Raw genomic sequence first — 22,043 nt, 5'->3', positions numbered from 1 at the left:
TGCTACTTCATGTATATGGCGTCCCCAGTGGTAAAGGGGAGAGACGGGACCGCGGACAGGGATTTTTCTTTCATTTCCTATCCGACCTTTCACATTTGTATACCACTGGCCTCGTTTCAATGGTTACAGCACGTTGTTTTATAGATCAGTTGCCAAGCGGTAAATAATAGCGCGTCAGCCAATCATAGTTCTTCAGGCACGTGTTCTTTCTGTATAGCATCGGCGGCGGCTAAATACTTTTTGTGCATAATGCAGTAGGTCTTGCACCGTTTCATGCAGTATCGGTTGGAGTGAACAAATACAGCTATGTGTTTGCGCAGCAATCTATTACCGTTAAGAACACATTTTTGTAGAGGCGGCGCGCCCTGTTCGTAAACTTGGAAGACTATTTTGTACTTTTTCCTATCCTACATTTCAAATTAGTAACCAAATGTTTATAGTACTTTATACAGCTAATAAAACGACTAATCTTACTGCGTATAGCTGTCTCATAATTTGCTATCGCAATCAATGCTGCTTCGACTTTCGAGTGAAACTGACCTTTTGTTTTCGTCATTTGTTCCTAGGATGGCAAAGGCTACTCCACCGACATGATCCGCTACTGGATGGGCGACTTCAGCGGCATTTCTAACACTGCAAAGAAGATGGCGCGCATGGGCCAATGTTTTTCATCCACAGAAGAATCCGTGAAAGTTCCCCTCCTCAGCGACTCAGTGCTGGAAGTCCCGGATATCTTGGGAGGGAAACATTCGGTGACAAACGAAGAGTACATTTTTTCGGATGGCATCGGCATGATTTCCACACAACTGCTGAAAGAGGTGCGTGCACCCGCATTGGGTTTATTCTGATTCCATCTGTAGGAACGGATGTACAAAGCGCCGATTTCGTTGTAAGCACATATGCCGCATATGCGACTCATCCTAGCGGTACGGTAAGGTTCCTAGGCGTATGACGCTGCTTGTATGTGCCCAACGCCCATACTCGCCTTCCAGTGCTTTATGGCACGTTCGCTTTGTCGTTTCCAAGTGCTCTGGCATTGCTGCATATGCCGTGTAAAGGTATATTCAGACTGTGGTCGTAACGTTAGCAAACCGCGCATCTGTTATAAAGACCGTATCGCGCGTTACAAGCGTTAAGATCGTTAACAATGCTGGTCGTTCACATTGTCAGTTGCATACGTTACGCATCTTAAGACCGGCCAATCAAAACGTGAGCTGGCCAGTTGTGTCTCGGTGGATTTCAACATGGCGCCTGTAAACAGACTACGCACATAACTACGCACACTATTCGAACTACGCACAGAAGCTACTACGCACACACGCAGCCATGTCCGTTGGGCCGTTGCTCTAACTGGGGATGCCGGTAGTCGCGTCACCGGAAATTTAAAACCGAAACTGCGGCGCTTACTGGTCACGCCGTAACTGTCGTATCTGTATGAAACGTAAAAGTAGCGGGCCTTCCAACAATTACGCTCGCGTGCGTGACGACTGTTGCGCTCTTAACGCTTCATACGATTGTAGTCTGAACAATTTAGTTGCGCTTTTTGCGTTTGCGCTTCCATTTCTTGCGAAATATCTGCACATTACGTACGTAGTCTGAACGTACCTTAAGACAGCCACGAAGCTCTACCGCGATCATAAGTTCTCTCCAATAACGATAATACAGCTAGATTATCGCTACTCTACCCACTTATTCTCGTAATATAGCTTGACAGCGGTCTTCGACCACTTTAGCAGCATTAACAGAGCCCTCTGATACATGTCCAGTGTCCAATAGGAAGGCTGTCGTAGTCCCAGTCATGTGGCCCAGTAACGGCATGGCTACGCAACCATCGACACAGAAACGTCTAGCATCGCCTATAGTATGCTCGATGGTTTGAGTGTGTATCGATTGATAATTGACAAACCAGATTTTTTGGTACCTCCGTGACACACGTGCCCAAAAACCTCTGGTATCTCATGCGCGTTTGGACGCCACCTTATGTGCCTAAAGGTACCCTTCTAACATACACTTGCTCTTGAATATGGTCCTATATGCTACAAGTTACGCTAGCACCAGTCTGATTGCGGCCATTCGTCATGGTCACTCCGCAAAAGAGCGAAATTTTTGGTCAAATAATGTAAACACTCCTTAAATTGCGTGACAATAAGGGTGCAAACTAAACGGTATAGGAAGGGCGCATGTCCCAGGAACCTGACAACACTGCCCAAACTGCTGAATTTAGTGCGTGCGATTATTCCCGATTTGTATTTTTCGATGGAGATGGTGCTTGACCGAGTCTTGTTCTTCCGAATTCATGAGAAGTTTACAACCGTTTTCAGAAAAAGTTTTCGCCCTTTCTTCTATTCGCGCTGCGACAGTGTACTCGTGTTCTTGAAAGCTTTTCCTCCACTAATGCGTACCACTTGCAGCTACCGCTAGCATGAGACAATCGCCTTACGCAATTTTATGTTCTCCCTGTGCCTTTAGTTAGCAGTTGGCACAGTTAAATGAAACATAAGGCACTAAGGAGATATTTAGATGACAACGCTCTTTCGTAGACAGTGTTTTCGGAAGGGGCTGTCTACTGTGATTCGGAGGCTTAAAAGTTTCTGGGTCTTCCCTGAAATGGGAACTGTCAGGCGGATTTCTTCAATACTTCTGCAGGTGGACTTCTGCAATAGTTTCCTGCACTGCGGCCTATCTGTAAGTTGTAGGGGCAAAAATGTATTTTTTGTGAGTTGTGTGGCGAGTGCCACTTTGCGCAGTTTGGAATTAATGCGGACTTTCAATTATGCAGGTTTAGACACAGCTCAAGCCTTCACGGAAAGTAATTGTTCCCATTCCGCGCGTGTGGAATTGAGAACTAAATAAAACGAGTGTGTGTTGACTATTTCACAACGGTATGACGTGTCGGGAATGAGCGTGATATCACAAAGGGTAGTTTCGTTACTACAGCTTCTTGTCTATCAACCGTTTACATGCTTTTGTTTACTTTGAAATGAGGTGCCAGAGCAGTACCCAGGAATAACATTTATGCAGTATAGTTCAAGGACCGATGTCAGCAATAGCTGTGCTGCAGTTTTCCCACAATTAGCGTTTTCCGCCAGCGATGAGGGACCGCACCACCTCCCGTGATGCTTTGGAGCCTCCATCAGGAGTCTCGTTTAAAGAATTTGATGCACGTTTCTTAGCTTTTGTTCCGAGAACTCGCATGCACTGGTGTAACCCCCCCCCCATCTACGCCTTAAAATGGGGAGCGCTATCTTGCCTTCGCGGCGAGTTTCGACTTCACTGAAGTTCTTATGCCTGCCTTTTTAGGCACAGTACAAAAATTAAGAGTATTCGAGACTCCCCGCCCATCAGTCAAGCAGGACTAAACATAAGCTATTTATTAAAAATATTCGGGGGGGGGGGGAAATACCAGTAGTGTCAACTGCCATTTTCGCACTAGAAAAGTCTGAAGTATTTCGGCTTACGCACTGCAGTGTTCGTATGTGTTGGTACTAAACTGCGCAATATTTTAAATACCTTTCGTTTCCTGAATTTCCGTTTCTGGTTACGTAGGTGCTTAATCCTGCGTGCGCCTGTGAAAGGTTCGCAGTATGAAACGTATGCGTAATGTCTCTAGTTGTTCTAGACTTTCGTGCCTCAAACAAGTCGCACTTACAAGCGTTTTTTTTTTTTTTTAACGTAAGACTGCCTCTTCTGACTTCATTTTATTTTTTAGCTGTTCGTCTCGCGTTTCTTCGTCGCGTAGTGACTGCGTAGGGGCATAATCCAGCAGTCTAAAGAGGCAGTGGCGTTACTCTCGTAACTGAAGAACCTTTCTCTACACGAGCATGTGACAAGCGATATTGTTTCTATGCTAGGTACACAAGAAGTTGAAGCTTCTTGTGACACCGTCAGCCATTCAGATACGCTACGCCGGCTACAAAGGCATGCTTTGCCACAATCCTTTGCTTCCTGGACGGCAGCTGGTTCTACGGAAGAGCATGCGCAAGTTCAACTGCGTCAACTCCGACAGCATTGAAGTGATAAAAATTTCGGCTCCTCGTAAGTGCGCACTGTCCACTTCATTCACTGCTTTTCCTTTGTCTAATTTTGCGGGAACTCGGGGCGTACTCGCACCTTGATAGTATGAGCATGCTGTAATTCCCGTAGTTTACATTGCATGTTGACTTATTAACCCTTTAACTGCCCCTACCGAGATAACTCGTGAAACCACCCACGGGCACCCCCTGCTACTCCCGAGTATACTCGTGTTGCTTTTTAAACTCGCTCCCTGCCACTCCCGAGACAACTCGTGCAAAAAAAAAAAAAAAAATTGCGTTCATGTCCCACCATCTATGCAGAGGTAACCTAAACACATAGAACGTCAGGGAGCGGGCGGCGCCGGCACGAACGGGCGCGCGCGGAGACCGTCGAAGGTGAGGGAGGAGGGCGGCAGAGCATGCATTTGGCCTTGGCTACGCCGTCGCTTCAGTGGCAGTGACTTCGAGGCACGTGTGCTTCGAGGGCCCCCCTCGCCCTCCTTCTCAACTCCCTCGTAGCTCCCCCACCTTCGACTGTCACCGTGCGCGTTCGCCGTGCCGGCGCGGCTGCTCCCGCCGGCCCGACGCCAGCTTAGCCCGCTACCTGAAGTTCCGTTATCGGGAAGTTGGGGGTGGTGGTGGTGAAAAACTTTTATTTGTACGACAAAACGTACGAGGAGGTATGCTCGGGACGACCCTGAAGAGGCCGCCCCTTACAAACACTAGGTGGAGTCCCTAGTACGGGACCCCAGTGGCAGTAGCCGCCGCCTGGGCGCGCTTAACCAGGGCCTTTTGGGCCCGTAGGTCTGAGCAGCCAAGCAGGGCAGCCTCCCAGTCCTCCCGGGTAGGGTTGGGTAAGGGGAAAAAGGCAGGGTTGGATGGGCAAGCCCACACCATGTGGTAGAGGTCCGAAGACTTCTCCGCACAGTGCGGGCAAGCTCCAGTAAAGGCCGGATCGAAATGTTTAAGAGCCGCCGGGCACAGCATAGTGTTCGTGAAGAGACGGAGCAGGAGACGCTCCTCCTCCTTTTTGAGGCCTCTACACGGGCGGGGGTAGAGTTGGGCGGACTGGGCCTCCGCCGTTGCTTCTCTCTGCGCCGCAGCGTTGGTTGAGACGTCGACTCGTACACGCGTGTTCCGGCGCGACGTTTCACCGTCGAGAGTGACATTTCCGCCACGTTTTTTCTACTGCGATGGCAATTATATGGACACTTCAAACGGATTTCTGCCGTCGCCTGTCAGGTTCCGCGTAAAGTCCAAGGGCGATAAAATCGTCGCCACGCGCCGTGTGCGCGAGCGAAAGCGCGCAGGGGGACGCGCGCTATCACGGAGAGCGAACGTACGGCGGAACGCAAACGCGACCGCCGCGCGTAAAGCCGTGGGGGTATGGGAGAGAGAGAGAGAGGGGGAGGGAAGCGGGACGACACTGTGCTGCTTCACCAAAGGCGTATCTTGAAATAGGGCGCAATGGGAACTGCCCACTCAATCTCCCACGCGAAAGTAAGAAAGCGGGAAGGCAGCGCGGGAGGAAGGGGGAGGGGGGGCGCAGCTTCTACTCTGCCAACAACTGCGCTAGTACTTTGCCCGCGGTTGTGGCGGTCGCCCGCACCGTCTGTTATCTCCACACGGCTCTGACCTTTGTATGCGCTGTGCATTCGCCGCTCAATTTCCGTTGAAGCGATAGACCGCACGAACCTTCGCCCGCTGCGGCGGCTGCGCTTGCTGCTAGCGTTTTGACAGTCGTCTGTGGTCATTCAGTGTGATCTATTCATGTTTGCTTGTGCGCGCTGACACTACGCTTGTTAATTCAGTTAGTAAGCGAATGTGTCAAGTTTATGCAGCCGATAAAACTACTATCCCTACTCCGAATAGCTCTCTACTAATTTGCTATCGCAATTGATGCTTCGCCTTTCGGGCGAAACTGCGACATTTTTTTTCTTTTGCTTTCTCTCCGTTTGGCGTTGGGGGGTCGCTCCTAAGCGCTTTGCTCTATGGCGGTGTCGGAGCAATGCCGGTCGGAGGCGCCGCCGCGTAATTTGGACGCGCTGTTGAACGCATTGTCGAGGCGCCGTATGTTCGAATTAACCGTTACAAATGCTTTCGCGTTCAAATTACCGGGCGCATTCGCCCATAGGAATACACGTAACTTTAACGGGACCAGATCGTCAGTTCGAATAAACCGGAAATTCGAATTAAGCGTGCTACAAATAACGAGGTTTGACTATCTTTACATGTCCTGTGGAGTATCATGGTGCATTACTAGTATGAAATTTCCACTGAACCAACATGAAAAAAATACCCGGCAGGGGGTGAGGAGCAGTCAGAAAAAAAAAACCCGCCAGTGGAAGGGTTAAATTGCTTCGACTTGGAAATTTACGCAGATGCAAGTAAAAAATCTAATCTCGACAAACGTCGGTAGCAAGTCTTTCTCTTTTTCTTCTTTTTTTCTTTTTCTTTTCTTTTCTTTTTTTTCTTTTTTTCATGGGGTCAGACTTGTTTAGATAACGTACAATTATAGAAATTTGTTGCAAATAATAAACTGTGGGCGACGTCATGTAATGTGGTTGGTGTAATTAGTGAATTGGCGAAGCTGTTAAGTGTACGGGTCCATATAGCGACAGAATAAGTTTACTAGCAGTAGAAAACAAAAGTTGATGCGCTTATATACCCTAAACAACGCTTACAATATTTGGTACTCTTACAGAAACTTAATAACTATACCAAATGACACACATGTGGCAAGTCGTATGCACAATATTCCTACGATCAGTGTCGTAAAGCATTTAGCGTAACTCGACGGCTTGTACAGCTAATGCGCTATCGGGCTTCTACGAAACCTGCTTGGGAAAAGTGCTGCCTATTGCACATTTACTTACAAATGTGTTCTTTGCAGTAATTCTGGAAAGTATAGTCGAATAAAGTTGATCGAAGCCCCATCTTATATGCACGAGGTCGCGGATCTCATCCCGGCCACGGCGGCCCGCATTTCGGTGGGATCGAAGTGCGAAAACATCTGTGTATTTAAATTTAGGTGCACGTCAAAGAACCCCAGGTGGTCGAACTTATTCCGGAGTCCCCCACTACGGCGTGCCTCATAATGAAATCGTGGTTTTGGACATGTGCTGAGGGGTGTAGTTGAATTCTGCGTGAAATGCATTTCGTGTCGCGCCATTCTAACTTTCTTATTCCTGCTTTCTATTGGGGTTACTGTCAATAACTGCCGACCTCTGTTCAGTGCTGTTCTGAGAAAACGAGCGGGGCGGCATTCCTCATTGAAGTTCTGATTGACTCTTGTATTGTGGTGCAGTATTCTTGCCTTCATGCAGTACTGGTGACGGCGTGTAATCGCCTTGTGCACCTGCTTCTTTCCATCTTCTCCCACCGTTGCCAGGTCCGGTATTTCTCAACCGTCAGCTGATCACGCTTCTAGAGCAGCTCGGCGTCCCAAGCCGCATGTTCTTCTGCCTGCAGCAACGCATGGTGATGCTTCTCACAGAAGCCCTCGTCTGCGATAGCAGTGCGCTCCAGGTGCTGGACACATACGTCGGCTCCGCGCTCCCGTTCAACCAGCTGACACGATATGGTTTCTCGCTTACTCGGGACCCCTTCGTGCGCTCAATGCTATTCGCGGTATACAGGACATCCATGGGTAAGCGATAATACCAGCTTAAGAGTTGCCTCACTCTGTCAGAAGCTGGCTGATTTTTCGCTCTCACTTTTCTTTTCTTTTTTTTCCGTTGTTGCGTAGTACTTAGCAATGGTCTCTAAGCACTTTGGCCCAAATGATAGCTAACTGGAAACTCTTGGATTATAAAACAAGTGAGCGGATAAGGCATACCATGCTTGTTCGGTGTTACATGTTTCCGCGGGATCCATATCCAACAGTCGCATTTTGGGGAGTGTTGCCAGAAGACGGGCAAGCTAACTTGTGCAACCGTCGTTCATGTTCAGCATTGCGAACACGTCTAGTCTCCCCTGAGAGCAGGTATTTCCCTTTCTTTACAATCTAGTTGTGGTCAGTTTTCTCCCTCAGTCTGAGATTAACCTTCAAATGAACGTTTAGCCACAGTCAGCACACAATAACTGACGAAAGTAAATGTCTATACATTTTTTTTTGTTGAAGTTGAAAGCTGAGACAGCAGCCAGTAATCGCTTAAGTTGTTTCCAGTTTCAGGGTTCTATCCTTTGTACGGCAATGATCTGGTTGCTACACATAAAGTAGACAACAGCGCGCTTTTCATGATTCCGATGCGTTCATAACGGTTACAAGGTTTTGGAGGCGGTACAGGAAGCCCATTAGTAACAGTTACACCATTATAGTTAATACAGTTCTAGTTCAACGTGCTTAGCGTAATAGCGGGTTTAGTGGAATAGCAGGGTAACTGGAAACACCAACACGTTAGTAACATATGTGACGACCAGTTAGTAACCTATAGTAGTAACTACAGCCTTTTCCCCCCATAAGTGCATCGTTCGACAGATTTCTGAACGAACTTTGCACTTAACTCACTTCCGAAAAACATTGCGTACACCCACTTTACTGTCCCAACAACTCAAGCTTGGAAATTTGTTGTAAACGTTCCCACAGCTTTCCATATGCAAAGTAAGACGACATGGGCGACTCTTCGCAGTCAATGTCCAAATTAGCAACAAGAAAAAATTCCCTTGAATGTAGCAGATTTCAATACACGTTGCAAAGCAGTTGCCTCAATTTTGATGTCTTTGAGTTTGTGCACGAGTAAGCTGTTTACTTTTACGATTTCTAAATTCTTATAGGTAGCTAGTTCACTTAGACAAAGAAACGACGTGAAATCTTGGGAAACGGTTTGCACATGTCGAACGTACGATGTGGCTGAATAGGTTGTTTCAAATGACTGGGAATGCTATTTCGGCAAATGCATGAAAATATACATGCATATACATGTGTATATATGTATGTTCATAAATAAAATGCATATACATACAGCAGTAAGACTTCCCACACCAGTGGTTAGATTGCACGCGCATAATGTCACGTCATCCTTTGATTTTTTTTCGTAAAACCTTTCGACATATCATTATACAGCCTCGAACGCTTTTAGGTATCGCTGCTTCCCTGGGAACCATTTCAGGCTTGACGACTGGCAAAGCTCCAATACCCGACCTTTTAGTCATCACTCAAGTTATAGCACGCAGTACACTGCAGCAAGCGCTCGTGGGTAAATAAATTACGCTCATGCCACTCTGTTTTCTTTGTGAAGTTCCTCTGTGCCTCTCCCTGTCACCTCATTTTCTGTGCAGTAATAGTGTGCCGCTTCCTGCGTATTCACCCAGAGCACATTTTTTTGACTGCTCAGGGTCTCCGAGCACGAAGTCGCGGGATCGAAATCCGGCCACAGCGGCCGCATTTCGATGGAGGGGCGAAGTGCAGAAAACACCCGTGTGCTTAGATTTAGGTGGACGTTAACGAACCCCAGGTGGTCCAAATTAATCCCGAGTCCCCCACTACGGCGTGCCTCATAATCAGATGGTAAATTTCTTTTTTAAATTTCAGAGTCTCTGTTGTCCAAGTCCCGCATAGCTGTGCCACACAACATGGGCCGGAACATGTTCGGCGTGTTGGATGAGACCAGGACGCTGCAGTATGGCCAAGTGTTTGTGCAGTACACTTCCCTGGTTCCACATAACCGACCTGACGATGACCCTGTGACTACAGTGCTGACGGGTATTTTTTATTCATTAATATAATGCATATGCTTGCCTTCATATAGTTACTGAGCATTCTGTATAAAGCGAGCAGCGTCGTTCAGTACCAACGCTGTTCGTTGCTGCCTTCGGTGAGCATTAATCGACGCAGTCCATATATTGTAGCTATTGGGTCAATTATTTCAATACAAGCGACACGGGTAGCTTTCCCACAATCGCACTATACTGTATTTACTCATTCAGCATTCCTGTCAAGCTTGTTTACATTGCTGTCTACGCCGCTAAAAAAAAAAAGCAAATTCCATGATTAGCTTTTAGAGGTCTTTAAAACTGCGAAAAAAAAAAAAGGACACGCGAAAGAAACACACACGACACCATGAGCGCAGTCTGCCAACTGTTTATTTGTGGAAAGCAAGCAACATATATTTCATTCAGGATCCTGAACACGTGTCCGCATTGTCATTTTAAAACTGCGCGAAAAAAAATGCCGACACGTGTTCAGGATTCTAAATTATATGTTGCTTGCTTTCCAGAAATAAACAGTTAGCAGCCTGCGCTCGTGTTGTCATGTGTTTCTTTCGTGTGGCCTCATTATTTTTTTCGCACAGGGTAGTAAAGTAGTTCCTGCGGGTACACGAGAGCACTCTCGTATATGCGACTCCACAGTGGGAAATGCAGAGTAACCATGCGTCACTAAACTGACTGCTTCAGCCCTTGCTACATTGCCTGCAATGCAAAAATTACTTTCGTCATAACGTTCGCCGGTTACTGCGCTGTTTCTGTAAAATAAACGGGCCACCAGCGATTCGCATACAACATGGGCAGTGTGCAAACTACCAATGCAGCTTTCTTTGTTAAGGTATGAGGGCACTCATGAAATACTTCGAGTTGAAATACCTCTTGAAAATAAGCTTCTTGTCATACCAACACGCCAAAACGCTATTTGCTTGGTGCAAGCGTCAAGTTTCCAGTCCATATTTTTACTTGCTTGTTTTACAATCGGTTATTTTAGTATATTCTGCTCTCATTAATATGTGGCGAACGTATTTTACAATATTGCTAACGTTTTGCTGAAATATCTCGTAAGGGGCACTTCAATGGCCTGATTTGACGAAGTGCGCGAAAGGGAATGGCCAACGGGCTCCAAAGGACGTGTACATAACTTCGACATCCGTGTACACGAGCCTGCCAATCCTGAAATTTGGCCTCTTTGATGCCGTCCTCCACTTTAACCGCGGAAACCGCGCGATGTTAGATGTCCTGCGGCAAAATGGGAATTGCACCATGTTCGTTAACATTTAAAGCTTACAATGTGAAGGCCCAGTCTCGTCTCGGGCAGACATCTTGCCAGTGCTCTGATGGAGCAAAGCAAGCAAGAAAAAGAAAGCTGGAAAACGGCCGGAACAAGATGAACCGCAAGGACACCCTTGCTACTAGTCTTCTGGCCCTTTGCTTTCTTGTGTGTATTGAAATTTGTAATCTTTACTCTTTTTCCCGGAACGAAAATTTAATTTTTGCTATACGAGCATTGAAGTTTCACGCAATGAAGATTTTATCTTGAAAGTTTGCACGTCTTAATATGTAATGCACTAGCCTACGATTATCTAAGATTTTTGAATTTCATTGAGACTGTATTATATTACAGCCTCTTGTTTAAGAATATAGGCTTGCAAAATGGCAGTTATTGTGTTTTTTTATGTATCTATTCCCAGACACGTATCGCATATTTTTTAAAAAATTTTTCATTTCACAGCTCATAAGTAGTCCTGCATAAATTCTAAAGCATTATGGGATGCAACAATCGGTTTCAAAGGAACGAATGGTGTCGTGAAGGATAAACTTGTCACTTTTTAAAGAAAACATTGGAAAACATTATGTAACTCTTAATGCTATTTATGCCTTTTAAGCTTTGGATTAAGAGTACTCCTGACGACGGAAAACCACACCATAATTTTATCCTCTAATATAAATGTCTGCAGAGTGTCCTCGTACCTTAACGCGAGACTAGATGTACGCTTGACGCCGTCAAGAGAAAGGGAAGGAACACGCAAAGATAGCGGACCAGAGAACTTAACGAACTACTGATCGTGGTCATATCGTAGTTTGTGCGTTTTGTGTTCGGTGTCCGAGTTCATTAAACATCTCCAACGAGCCACATAACACGATAATCGGAAACCCCCAGTTAGACTGCATTACACTGCAATACAAGCATTACTTAGTATACGTCACTTGTTTTCATTCACAGAAAACTGACGGCTCAGTGGCGTTATGAAACAAAATGCTTATTTTCACAGGAACGGTGCTGGTGACGAAATGCCCCTGTCTTCATCCCGGCGACGTGAGGAAATTCACTGCAGTCGATCTGCCTGCACTTCATCACATAAAAGACTGCATTGTTTTCCCAGCCAATGGACGCCGGCCGCATCCTGACGAAATGGCAGGCAAGCTTACAAGACCACCTTGCATATGCAGATGGCAGTGCTGTTTCTTAAAGCGTAGTTGCTTGGTGTGTTAGAATATTCATCCTGTTTTCTTAATTTTGTTTTGGTTAACCTCCCTGCCTTTCCTTTTTCGCTCTTTCTGAGCGTGGGCCCACGTAAACCTCGCAATATTTCAATTGACAATGCACCATGAATTTCTGAAGCACTGGAATGACGGTTTCCGTAATACTTTGAGCTCTTTCGAGAATGTTCGAACATACGCTCGCTGCTAGCGCCCAGACGGTAGTAGCGAAATACTTCAGATGCCCTTCTGCTGCTAAGATAGCAGGGTCGTTTCCCGACCATGGTGGTCCAATCGGGCGTGGAATGAAGGAAAAAAAACACGCTCGGTATGTTGTCTTTTTGATATACGAAGAGCCCCAGGGATAAAAACTAACCCGGCTCCCTCTCTTGTGCAGACAATAAAATTGAATGAGACCAATTTTTTTAAAGGAAACTTGTTAGTTCCGCATGACGTTAAACGTTGGCTGTCATTATGTCGTGTGAATGTGCGAACTCTATGAAATGCGAAAGCTTCGCAAAGTTTTTGGTAGATGCCGACTGAACATTATTTCAGTGTGGAGCAAGCCACCCGTGATAATTCTGCGCTGCCAGCCAGACGTCATCGTAGTCGCATGCACGCATAGTTTCGCGTGAAATCTAGGTGCGCGAGTGGCCATTCCAGCCGCGTTCAGCAGCGCAGCCCATGCACTCCCGTCAAATTTCTCGCCGCGTGCTCGGGCCCTCCCTCGCGCCAAACCAGTCAAACTAAACCCGATCGGTGTTACTTGGACAGTTGTTTGGTGCACTAGGCAGATATACCTGGGGCAATGCAAGGCAAAGCACATGTTTGTAGCAGAACAGCATGCCGAGAATGGTGAAGCCGGTATGCCGACAGGCCGCGTACTGCGGGCCCGACTTCGGTGGCACAAATTCACAACGTTTCTTGTTCTCGCACGCATGATCCGCTGCGGAAAAAAATAAAAGCGCTTTTACTCCTGTCATGTGCTTAGAATGATATTCCCAGCACAGAGATATACCGATATTCTTTCTTTTGCAGGTTCTGATTTGGACGGAGACGAGTATATTGTCATCTGGGACAAGAGTCTGTTCTTTCCGGGGTTCAACAGAGAGCCTATGGTTTACGGACAAAAACTTCCACAACACCGATCGGAGCTTAATCTGGTAATTGCGGTCTTCATGCAGACGGTACTTCTGAGGTGTACATTAGTCTGCAGTGCCGCTTGCAGAGAAACATTTCAACTGCAATTGCAATCTCCTGAACAAGTGCTGACCTGCCCTGAAGGATATTGGCTGCTCCGTATGGTATCAACGTTGTTTGGTGACGTTTCACGAGATATTTTGCGGGAATGTAGTCATTAAACTTCAATACGCACTGAGGCGGGGTCAAAGCCCACCGCCGGACAGCCACCGGTTTACAAGACGGGTACAAGCCCTTCTTATATGCATGAGCACACCCCGGCCAGGCATCCGCGGCTTCTTAGGGGTTGAACTTGGCTTCGTACCAGGGGTGATTTTCCAAGAAAATCTTCCATCCGCTTAGGATCAGTTGTAACGTCTCTACAGTGAACTCTTGCTGCCGAATAACTTGTTCAATGGCTTCTGCGATGTTAGTAATCCGAAACAGCGAGTCGCTGCGCTATGCATTGTCTTCTATGCTTACAATTTTCATTGGCTAACAACTTAACAACGAAACAGAATATCGTTTACTCGCGCCTCATCTTCACTCCACCGTATGAACGATAAAAATCTGATTTACTGCAGAGAATTCAGCGTAGCTGTCCAAGCATGCATGCATGCATGCATGCGCTAGCACAGACGCGTCGCCATGAAATGTGACGTTAGAAGAGCGATTTCCAGTTGCGTAAATCGAACGTGTACCTAAAACTTCGCAATTCGCAAAACTTCGCAACTTCTTGTTTGCCTTGATGCCTTGCAACCGTACCTGCCTCGCGGAGATGGTCGCATCGCGACCCATGGCTTGGCTATAGCGCATCCACGTGCGCTTGTTCGCGAGCGGTCAGCAGGCGGGCCTTTGCGAAATAGTATACATCAGACTTGTCGACATCTCGACGCTCGTTTAGGCTGCTCGCTTTCGTTTTCATTCGCGATTAAAATGATTCGTATAAGTCGGGCGAACTTCAGTGTTTTCCGTTAGGGGTGCTTTGAACATTTTTTACGAGCCACTGATCTTTTTATTTTTTGCATGCTTTCAAGGTCGACGGCATGGCGCAATTCATCTCTGACTACATCCTGAACGACAACGTTGGGGTCATGTCCAACGCACACCTAGCCCTAGCTGACAAGCTTGAAAGCGGAGTGTTCTCAAGGCCATGTCTATCTATCGCGAAGAAAATCTCGACATGTCTTGACTTTGCAAAGACTGGTGTTCCCGCTCTTTTGGAAAGGAACGAGAGACCCGAAGAATACCCGGATTTTATGGACAAGGGCGGTCACAAAAACACTTACCGTTCGAGCAGGGTTCTTGGGCACCTGTACAGGTTCCAAAGGTTCCTCGAGTCGGTCGTTAGCTCAAGCTTCAACAGCCACCTCGTTGATGGTGGCAGCAATATCAAACTGCTGGAATTGGGCGGCTGGAACCGTTACAAGTTAATCGTAGAGGAGCTTTTTGCTGCCCACGAGTCCGATATGGGGCGCATACTCAAGCAGTATGGCATAAAGAGTCAAGCGGAGGTTGTGTCCGGCTTCATCAACGACGTTTCAGCCTCCAACAAGAGCCACTATGAGAAGAGCAACGTGGAAGTACTCGTCGCGAAACAGTACCGAGCGATAGTGGAGTCAACACGGGAACGCTTCTTCAAAGAAGTTGATTATGCTTGCCGCATGGAAAATGCGCGGTCGCAAGTAGATAAAAAGAAGATTCTTCTGAGGATGGCGTCCGCGTGCTTTATGGTGACGTACTGCAATACAAGGAAGACTTATTCCAGCTTCCCTTGGTCTTTTTCGGACGTTATTCTCCTCGTCATGCAGGAGAGTTCCTCTCGCCATGAGCATACGAGCAAGAACCTTCTCATCTCCCGCCTTGATGACCAGTTGGCGGCTGCTGCATCTCAATTCTCGGCCAAGAGAGTGGCCCTCGAAGTGGTGTTGAAGTGGGCCGAGAAAGAAGACTTGCTACTGCAGACCGCAGCCGTGAACTGTGCTCGGATTTGCAGGCGTTGTTTAGAAGAGCTCTTTGCCAAAAGCACGCTTGCAGAAGATGCCACGGATGCTGAAAACCGACCAGAAAAGCAACCGCCTTCCGCTGGTCGTTACGTCACTTCTTTTCTGCGTTACGTCAGCTGTTCCTCTATAGTCTTCCCCGATTGTGACGCCTGCAGCCGGTCATCACAGACCCACACTCTTACCATGGCTGCACTCAGGACCTACAGCATGTTGTCAATCTTGTGCGACCTCTGCCATCTGGGCCTGCCTTGCGACGCAAGCCTCCATGAACCCGTGCAGGAGATAAAGGAAGGCAGCTCTGTCCGCATCAAAGTAAGCCACCTTTTCTATGGTTTCTTGAATAGTTCCATTTACGAATGCGAATATTGGAGGAAAGTTTACTTTGATTATCTCATCGAATACCGAATATTTAATAATTTCTTAAGCAACGTGAAACGTTTCCGTGGCGCTCTTTGGCCATCATTGGCCCTTGCGTCACAAAACTGCATACATCATCTCTGTGCAGGTCGCTTAGTCAAATAAGGCTTTTACATTATTTGGCAGATGCCTGTCATTTCTTTTACAACTGGACGTCCGGTCAACCGAATAATTTATACAGTGTTTCGGGTGACAACAGCGAGAACTTGTGCGCGTGAGCTTTGCGGATCGCTCGACAAGAAAAAAAAAAAAAGCTCACTCGCTGATTTGTTCGGGCTATTCGCTTACATTAACAATCATCGGCGATGGCTACTCCACAATTCTTTTTACCACGAGCGTTCTCACAGCGCGGTCAAGCATCCGCAGTAAACTGCCCCCCTGTTTTCGTAAACGAAGCAACGTAGCGAAAGCACGGCTAATGTCAGCTGGCATACCCCCCCCCCCCCCCCTCTCTAAAGAGGAATTGCGTCACGAACGCTGGTTTATCCTCTTGTGCCTGGTAGGCCATGCTTTTAATAAAAAAATAAACATGAAACCTGTTGTCATAGTAACAGTTTTGTTAATGCACGAGGGGGAAACGCCATCCTGCTTGTCAAATATGCGCGCGACAAGCGCAGGATTGTCTCGGTAGACGCAAGAAACGAACACGAGTTGTGTACAGCTGTCGGAACACGACTGCAACAGCATTTTCAGCCTTTTTCTTCTTTGAATGACGATTTCTTTTTGTGCGCGTGGTCGTTCACGTATTAAGTGCCAACAGTGCTTCTTCGAAATTTACCCTATTCCGTTCAAGATTCGAGAACCAGCACGCCATAGCTTGCGGCTATTGCGTTTCGGCAGGACATTAATAGGCCGACCAGTGTGTTCCATTTTATTGCGATAGCAATTAAATGGACACTTCAACCGGATTTATGCCGTCGGCGTCACCGTCGCCGTGAGGTTCCGTATAAAGTCGAAGGGCGATAAAATCGTCGCCGTATGCGCGAGCGCGGGGGGACGCGCGCTATCACGGAGAGCGAACGCACGGCGGATAGCAAACGCGACCGTCGCGCGAAAGGCCATCGGGGTAGAGGAGAGAAAGACAGAGAGAGAGAGGGAGGGAGGGAGGCGGGGCGACGCTGTGCTGCTTCACCAAAGGCGTATCTTGAAATTGGGCGCAAGGGAGTTCGAACTGCCCACTCAATCTCCCACGCGAAAGCAAGAAAGCGGGAAGGGAGGGAGGGAGGGGGGGGGCGCAGCTTCTACTCTGCCAACAACTGCGCTAGTACTTTGCCCGCGGTTGTGGCGGTCGCCCGCACCGTCTGTTATCTCCGCACGGCTCTGACCTTTGTATGCGCTGTGCATTCGCCGCTCAGTTTCCGTTGAAGCGATAGACCGCACGAACCTTCGCTCGCTGCTGCTGTCGTGCTTGCTCACGCCAGCGTTTTGACAGTGGTTGTCTGCGGTCATCGAGTGTGAACTGTCCATGTTTGCTTGTGCGCGCTGACACCATTCTTGTTAATTCATTTAGTAAGCGAATGTGTCCAAGTTTATGCAGCCGATAAAACTATCTCTACTTTGTATAGCTGTCTACTAATTTGTTATCGCAATTGATACTTCGCCTTTCCGGCGAAACTGCGACGTTTTTTCAACTGCTGCTGTATTGAAGTAACAGGCTTGGTAATGCTTTCTCAACTGCTGTCTGGAAATACAGCTAAATAATTTTGATCCATGAAATCTTTATTCACTTGTAAATAATGCACCAACAGATTTGTTTGTTCACTTTTATTTCCTCGTCTTCCTCATTCTGCAGAATGCCTATTACACGAAAACTCGCTTCCACAAGTCGTGAGCTACTCGTCAACTGTCTAGGAGTATGTACTATCTAGAGGAATTTGTGTTGTACAGGGGGAACAAAACTTTGCAGGAACACCGGAATGCGTGGATCCGTAAGCGCCTTCATAAGGAATGCGCGTCTTGCCGCGAAAGTAAAGACAACCGCGAACATCACACATCGCAGATGAATATCCCATAAAGAGCAGACAAGCAGGCTTTCTGGCGAAACGCAAAAAAAAAAAAAATCGCTTCGTAACGTAAAATGCGCCCGGCACCTAGCAGCCTATGCACCGTAACAGCCTCTGTATATGTACCTCGAGCAAACGAACACCAGTACCCGTGATATAGCGAAACGTCATTTCAGTCAGCGGGTTAGCTAGCGCTCACTCGACTCAGGAGCTGCTGTCGATAGGTATACATGTGCATGCAATTTACACACCAGACAAATGTACTGCGTGCAGAAGACCTTTAAAGTTTGCTTACCTTTCATTTTATTGGAAGTGGGGGGGGGGGGGGGGGGGGGAAGAAAAAAGCGGCCCTGCTGTGCCTTCCCTTGTTGGTCCAACATAGCACCACGCAGAACGTCTTGTGGCCTTCTGTTTTCCTCAAGAGCGCCAGGAGCAGACGAAGAGAATGACAGCGGAAGCGATAACCTTGATAGCGCGCCCGTTGGCGCAATGAATGAAGCCGCTAAATAATAAAAAAAAGCGCGAAAAAGCGACAATACAAGGAAACATTTGTTTCCTACTCTAATTCCGTGAGGTCCCCAAGTTAGAGCCAAATATGCCAAGTGCGTTTAATTTATCGTTGGCCGCCATAAACATGGCGACGCTATTTGCCAGATACCGAAACTAGCCCACCTGTCCAGCCAGTGGTGAAAGTCAATGCTGACTGTTTCCGCATACTGAAAGTGCTGCAGCCGATAAACGCCATTAATCATCACCTAAAGTGCTGCAAGCACGATCCAGCTCCGTCTACGATGCTGAATATCAAGCAATTCCTGCTGTTTAGACCAGATGTGTAACGAGCTCATTATATTCGACGCGAGTACACGGGCAACCTCCGTATCCCCCTTTAAATTTCGTTATACGATGGATCGGTGACATTTTTTTTTCTTCGTGGGGCCCGCGTATGGTCATTTTCAACAATAATGGTCCACGACTGAAATGAGCGAGAAGTTCACAAACGTAAACAATCAGTCTCAGCAGCATATTGGGAAGGCATTTAGATGCCTCAAAATAATGAGCGAGCTGGCACTTGCCATCACAGCGTCACCATTAAAGTACCCTAGTGGCCCAGCTACAATGTATTTGTCCAACCACTGATGATTGCATAAGATGGATGCAAGTTTTCACAGCATGCAATCTGCTTTGCCTATCTGCTAGACAAAATTGGGCGTTAATTAGGTTTGTAGCAACCTCGCAGAATACCTCATCCACTCGGAAGCGAAGTTTGGACTTCTGCTAGTACCCGTGTTGGGGAACGAGAAATCCTCTCGTAATGTTTTCGTCTCTGGTATCGGCCGCAACAATCGCAGCTTTACGAATCTCAGAACTCGTCCCACACGAGTGCTGCTACTCGTGTGTAGACATGCTTGCACACTTTTCAGAAGAGCCGGCGAAATGGGTAAATGGTGGCATCAGTGTTACCGTCACAGCTACTGCCCTCTTCGTCAGTCATTTAACGCGGCGAGAATATGCGCGTATGGTTGAAATTGCCGCCGAAGCGATAACGGCTGCTCCGAGAACGCCGCCTTTTGCGGCACCCAAAGATGTTCTCGCGTCGCTTTTCGCACTTGGTGATAACAGGAAAAATGACGCATTTACATCCGCCTCATTCTTTTACTGCTTATCGCGAAATCGACAGCCCTATATTGCGACGGCGAATCTCGCCCCTGCAATCCTCCACTTGGTGGAACCATAGCGAATGGGGGAATTGCCAGCAAAGTGGAACGTCACCGGTTGCAGTGTCATGGTAGCAGCACGGTTCACGTCGGCGTGCGCCAACAGTTCATTTGTTTGGCAGTGGATATAGCTGCAAAGCAGGATGAACGTCTTCGACCCTATAAGCTAATAGCTGAGACGATGTCAGTGACAGTCACTGGGCGACGGCCCGAAGGGTACACAGCGGTGCTACACCGCTATCATGCGTACGAGATTGTTATCATGCGTACCTTGTTATCCTTTCTTGTCCGTGTCTGCAGGCCAGCGCGTACAGCTAGCCTGTACAGTTTTACACAACTTTTATTGCATACGATATTAATCGTGTGATGTTGCACGTAACCCTCGCTGTCCTCCTTGCTCTTTTAAGTATGATGTTGTCGTGCTAAAATGTTGCCACAGCAGTGTCTACTCCGTTCTTGATGGCCTTCACCTGTCTTGCATTCACTGGCCAGCGCAAGTGGGCGCTTTTAGTTGGCTCATGTTTGAAATTTAAAACGAGATTGAAGAGCAGCAAGGTAGGCGTTGCGCTGGGTGGATTACCCGCCGGGCTTTTCGTTGCTCGTACGACGCGAGGCATGTAGTGGGGTAGGCCATGCAATCTGTCCAATAATCCAACTTTCAGACCCGTCCACCTTTGTCCCACCACCGTTCCTGCGTATACCTATGAGGCAGCGATGAACGACGTTAGAAATAAGTCTGTGCGTTGCGGTACTAGTATGCTCCCTCTCTTAAGCTATCGGATTTAAACGTTCAAGAATGTGAATTTCGCACGTTTGGTCTGTGATGTACTAATGAATTTATTAGCGCTGTCTTCCATACATGCATTTCCTGTGTAATGCCATCAATCGATTGCGGGCTGTCGGTGACGGGTGACCTCCAGCTACACTGTGCAGCATAACTCGGCTGCGGACCATGCACCTTATGCGTGGTGATTTCTTTGCGCAGGTGTCCAACCCAGCCTTACGTGACATGCTGCTTCACGGACAAGATGAAGTGGCCGGCCTGCTTTCCTCTTGGTCTGGCGTGCAGGAGGTTCACATCCGGCGTGGCGTCGACCGCAGTGGCGGTCACTACATCGTCGTATCCTCTGTCGGCCGCGACTGGCAGCGCTGGTTCCTCGAAGAGTTGCTCCTCCAGCCTTGGCTTGCCCACGCGATTCTGAAGCGCAGCCTTGCCGAATTTATTCGTGCCTGATTTGTTTTGACGCAGGTGCAAGGCTGCACTTGCACCTAATATACACATTTTAACTGACTGTCTCTTTTAATCTTTTAACAAGCTGACTTTTTAGCGCTGTGCAATGGTCCCGCGAGAAACTTCTCCGTTGTGGCCTGTAGTGTGGGCACCTAACTTTTTTTTTTTTTGTACTCGCATACATTTTCTTTAAGAGAACTTTTTTTTTCGTTTCGCGCAAAGGGCAAGAACATTGCACCCATCACTCAAACTAACCAGCGCGCGTCTCTGTAACAGCTGTTTTAGTTGTACTTGTTTTGTGTACATGTTATAAGCTTTAAATAAAGTGACAAAGAAATGGCTTTCCTTTTCGAGAAGCGCTTACTAGGTGCTATTTGTACAGCATATTCTGCGATCAGCATGTACTACGCTAATCACGAGATCGGCTTCCAGACACAAGCGTTAGCAGCTGGTACTGCCAGTCAAACCCTTGCAAGTATGCAATCGCTATCGCCGTAGCAGAGTTTCTGTGGTATATGTGGTATGTGCAGTCGTCAGCCCCGATATTTTTAACCTTCGAACGGCAAATAACGCTCATACTGGCAGCTGAAAGAATATCGCTTCCCTCGCTCCGCTCACTGAACCGATTGAGCGGAGCGTGTCTACTTGGCTTCTCGGTCATTTCCCAGCCGAGCTGATAGCGCGTCGCCCGCGCCTCGCAAGCCGCACTTATGAAAACGTGAAATCTACGCAGTTCCTTGCAGTGCCGGGGCGTGCGAAGTCTGAGCGTAAGCAACGCACGGCAAAAACTGTCTACTGTAGCCACGCTTCCGCAAACGCCTTACCAACCATGCTTTTATAACAGCCTGATTCAACGCCACTAGGTGCAATCTAGGTGACGCTTCCGATTAATTGAAGTCTAGCTTGACGTTAAATCCGGAAGAAACTTCACGAATGCACGTGATTTGCTTTCGTAACGCGACGCAAACTTGACCTTTTGCCTAAGAAACTGAAATAGAGGCAATGTTTAAGTTCTTTATAAAGCAAAGCAGTTTTGCTCCTCGGTAAAAATAACGCAGCTAGCTCAAAGCGTACGATTATTTCATAAAAAAAAAACGTCTGTAGCTTTCGTCGTCTACTTCATTCGCCAGGATGCGGATCTCCGAGAAACGGCCTGAGTCGTCGTATATTGGCGCCAACGTGCTTGTTTTCTACCTTGACGCAGCATTGGTCAATTCCCATGAATGCGAAGATGAGGCTGAAATGCGGTTCGAAACCAATGAGCAGCGGCATTAATTATGGTCGTGCGATCA

General features: G+C 47.5%; 1 protein-coding gene across 1 annotated transcript in view; it reads left to right on the top strand.

Moving 5' to 3' along the window:
• Positions 1–21,092, top strand: part of LOC119463244 (uncharacterized) — a 29,910-nt gene extending 8,818 nt beyond the window's left edge. The window contains exons 3-10 of the mRNA XM_037724124.2: positions 567–818; positions 3,852–4,035; positions 7,405–7,662; positions 9,547–9,717; positions 11,993–12,139; positions 13,239–13,363; positions 14,417–15,697; positions 20,506–21,092. Coding sequence (XP_037580052.1) covers positions 567–818; positions 3,852–4,035; positions 7,405–7,662; positions 9,547–9,717; positions 11,993–12,139; positions 13,239–13,363; positions 14,417–15,697; positions 20,506–20,754 — 2,667 coding nt within the window. The 3' untranslated portion in view covers positions 20,755–21,092. The remainder of the gene's footprint in view (positions 1–566; positions 819–3,851; positions 4,036–7,404; positions 7,663–9,546; positions 9,718–11,992; positions 12,140–13,238; positions 13,364–14,416; positions 15,698–20,505) is intronic.
• The last annotated feature ends 951 nt before the right edge of the window (positions 21,093–22,043 follow it).

This window comes from Dermacentor silvarum, chromosome 1 (genome assembly GCF_013339745.2).
Source record: "Dermacentor silvarum isolate Dsil-2018 chromosome 1, BIME_Dsil_1.4, whole genome shotgun sequence".
NCBI lineage: Eukaryota > Metazoa > Arthropoda > Arachnida > Ixodida > Ixodidae > Dermacentor > Dermacentor silvarum.
This window is presented reverse-complemented; position numbering and strand designations above follow the sequence as displayed.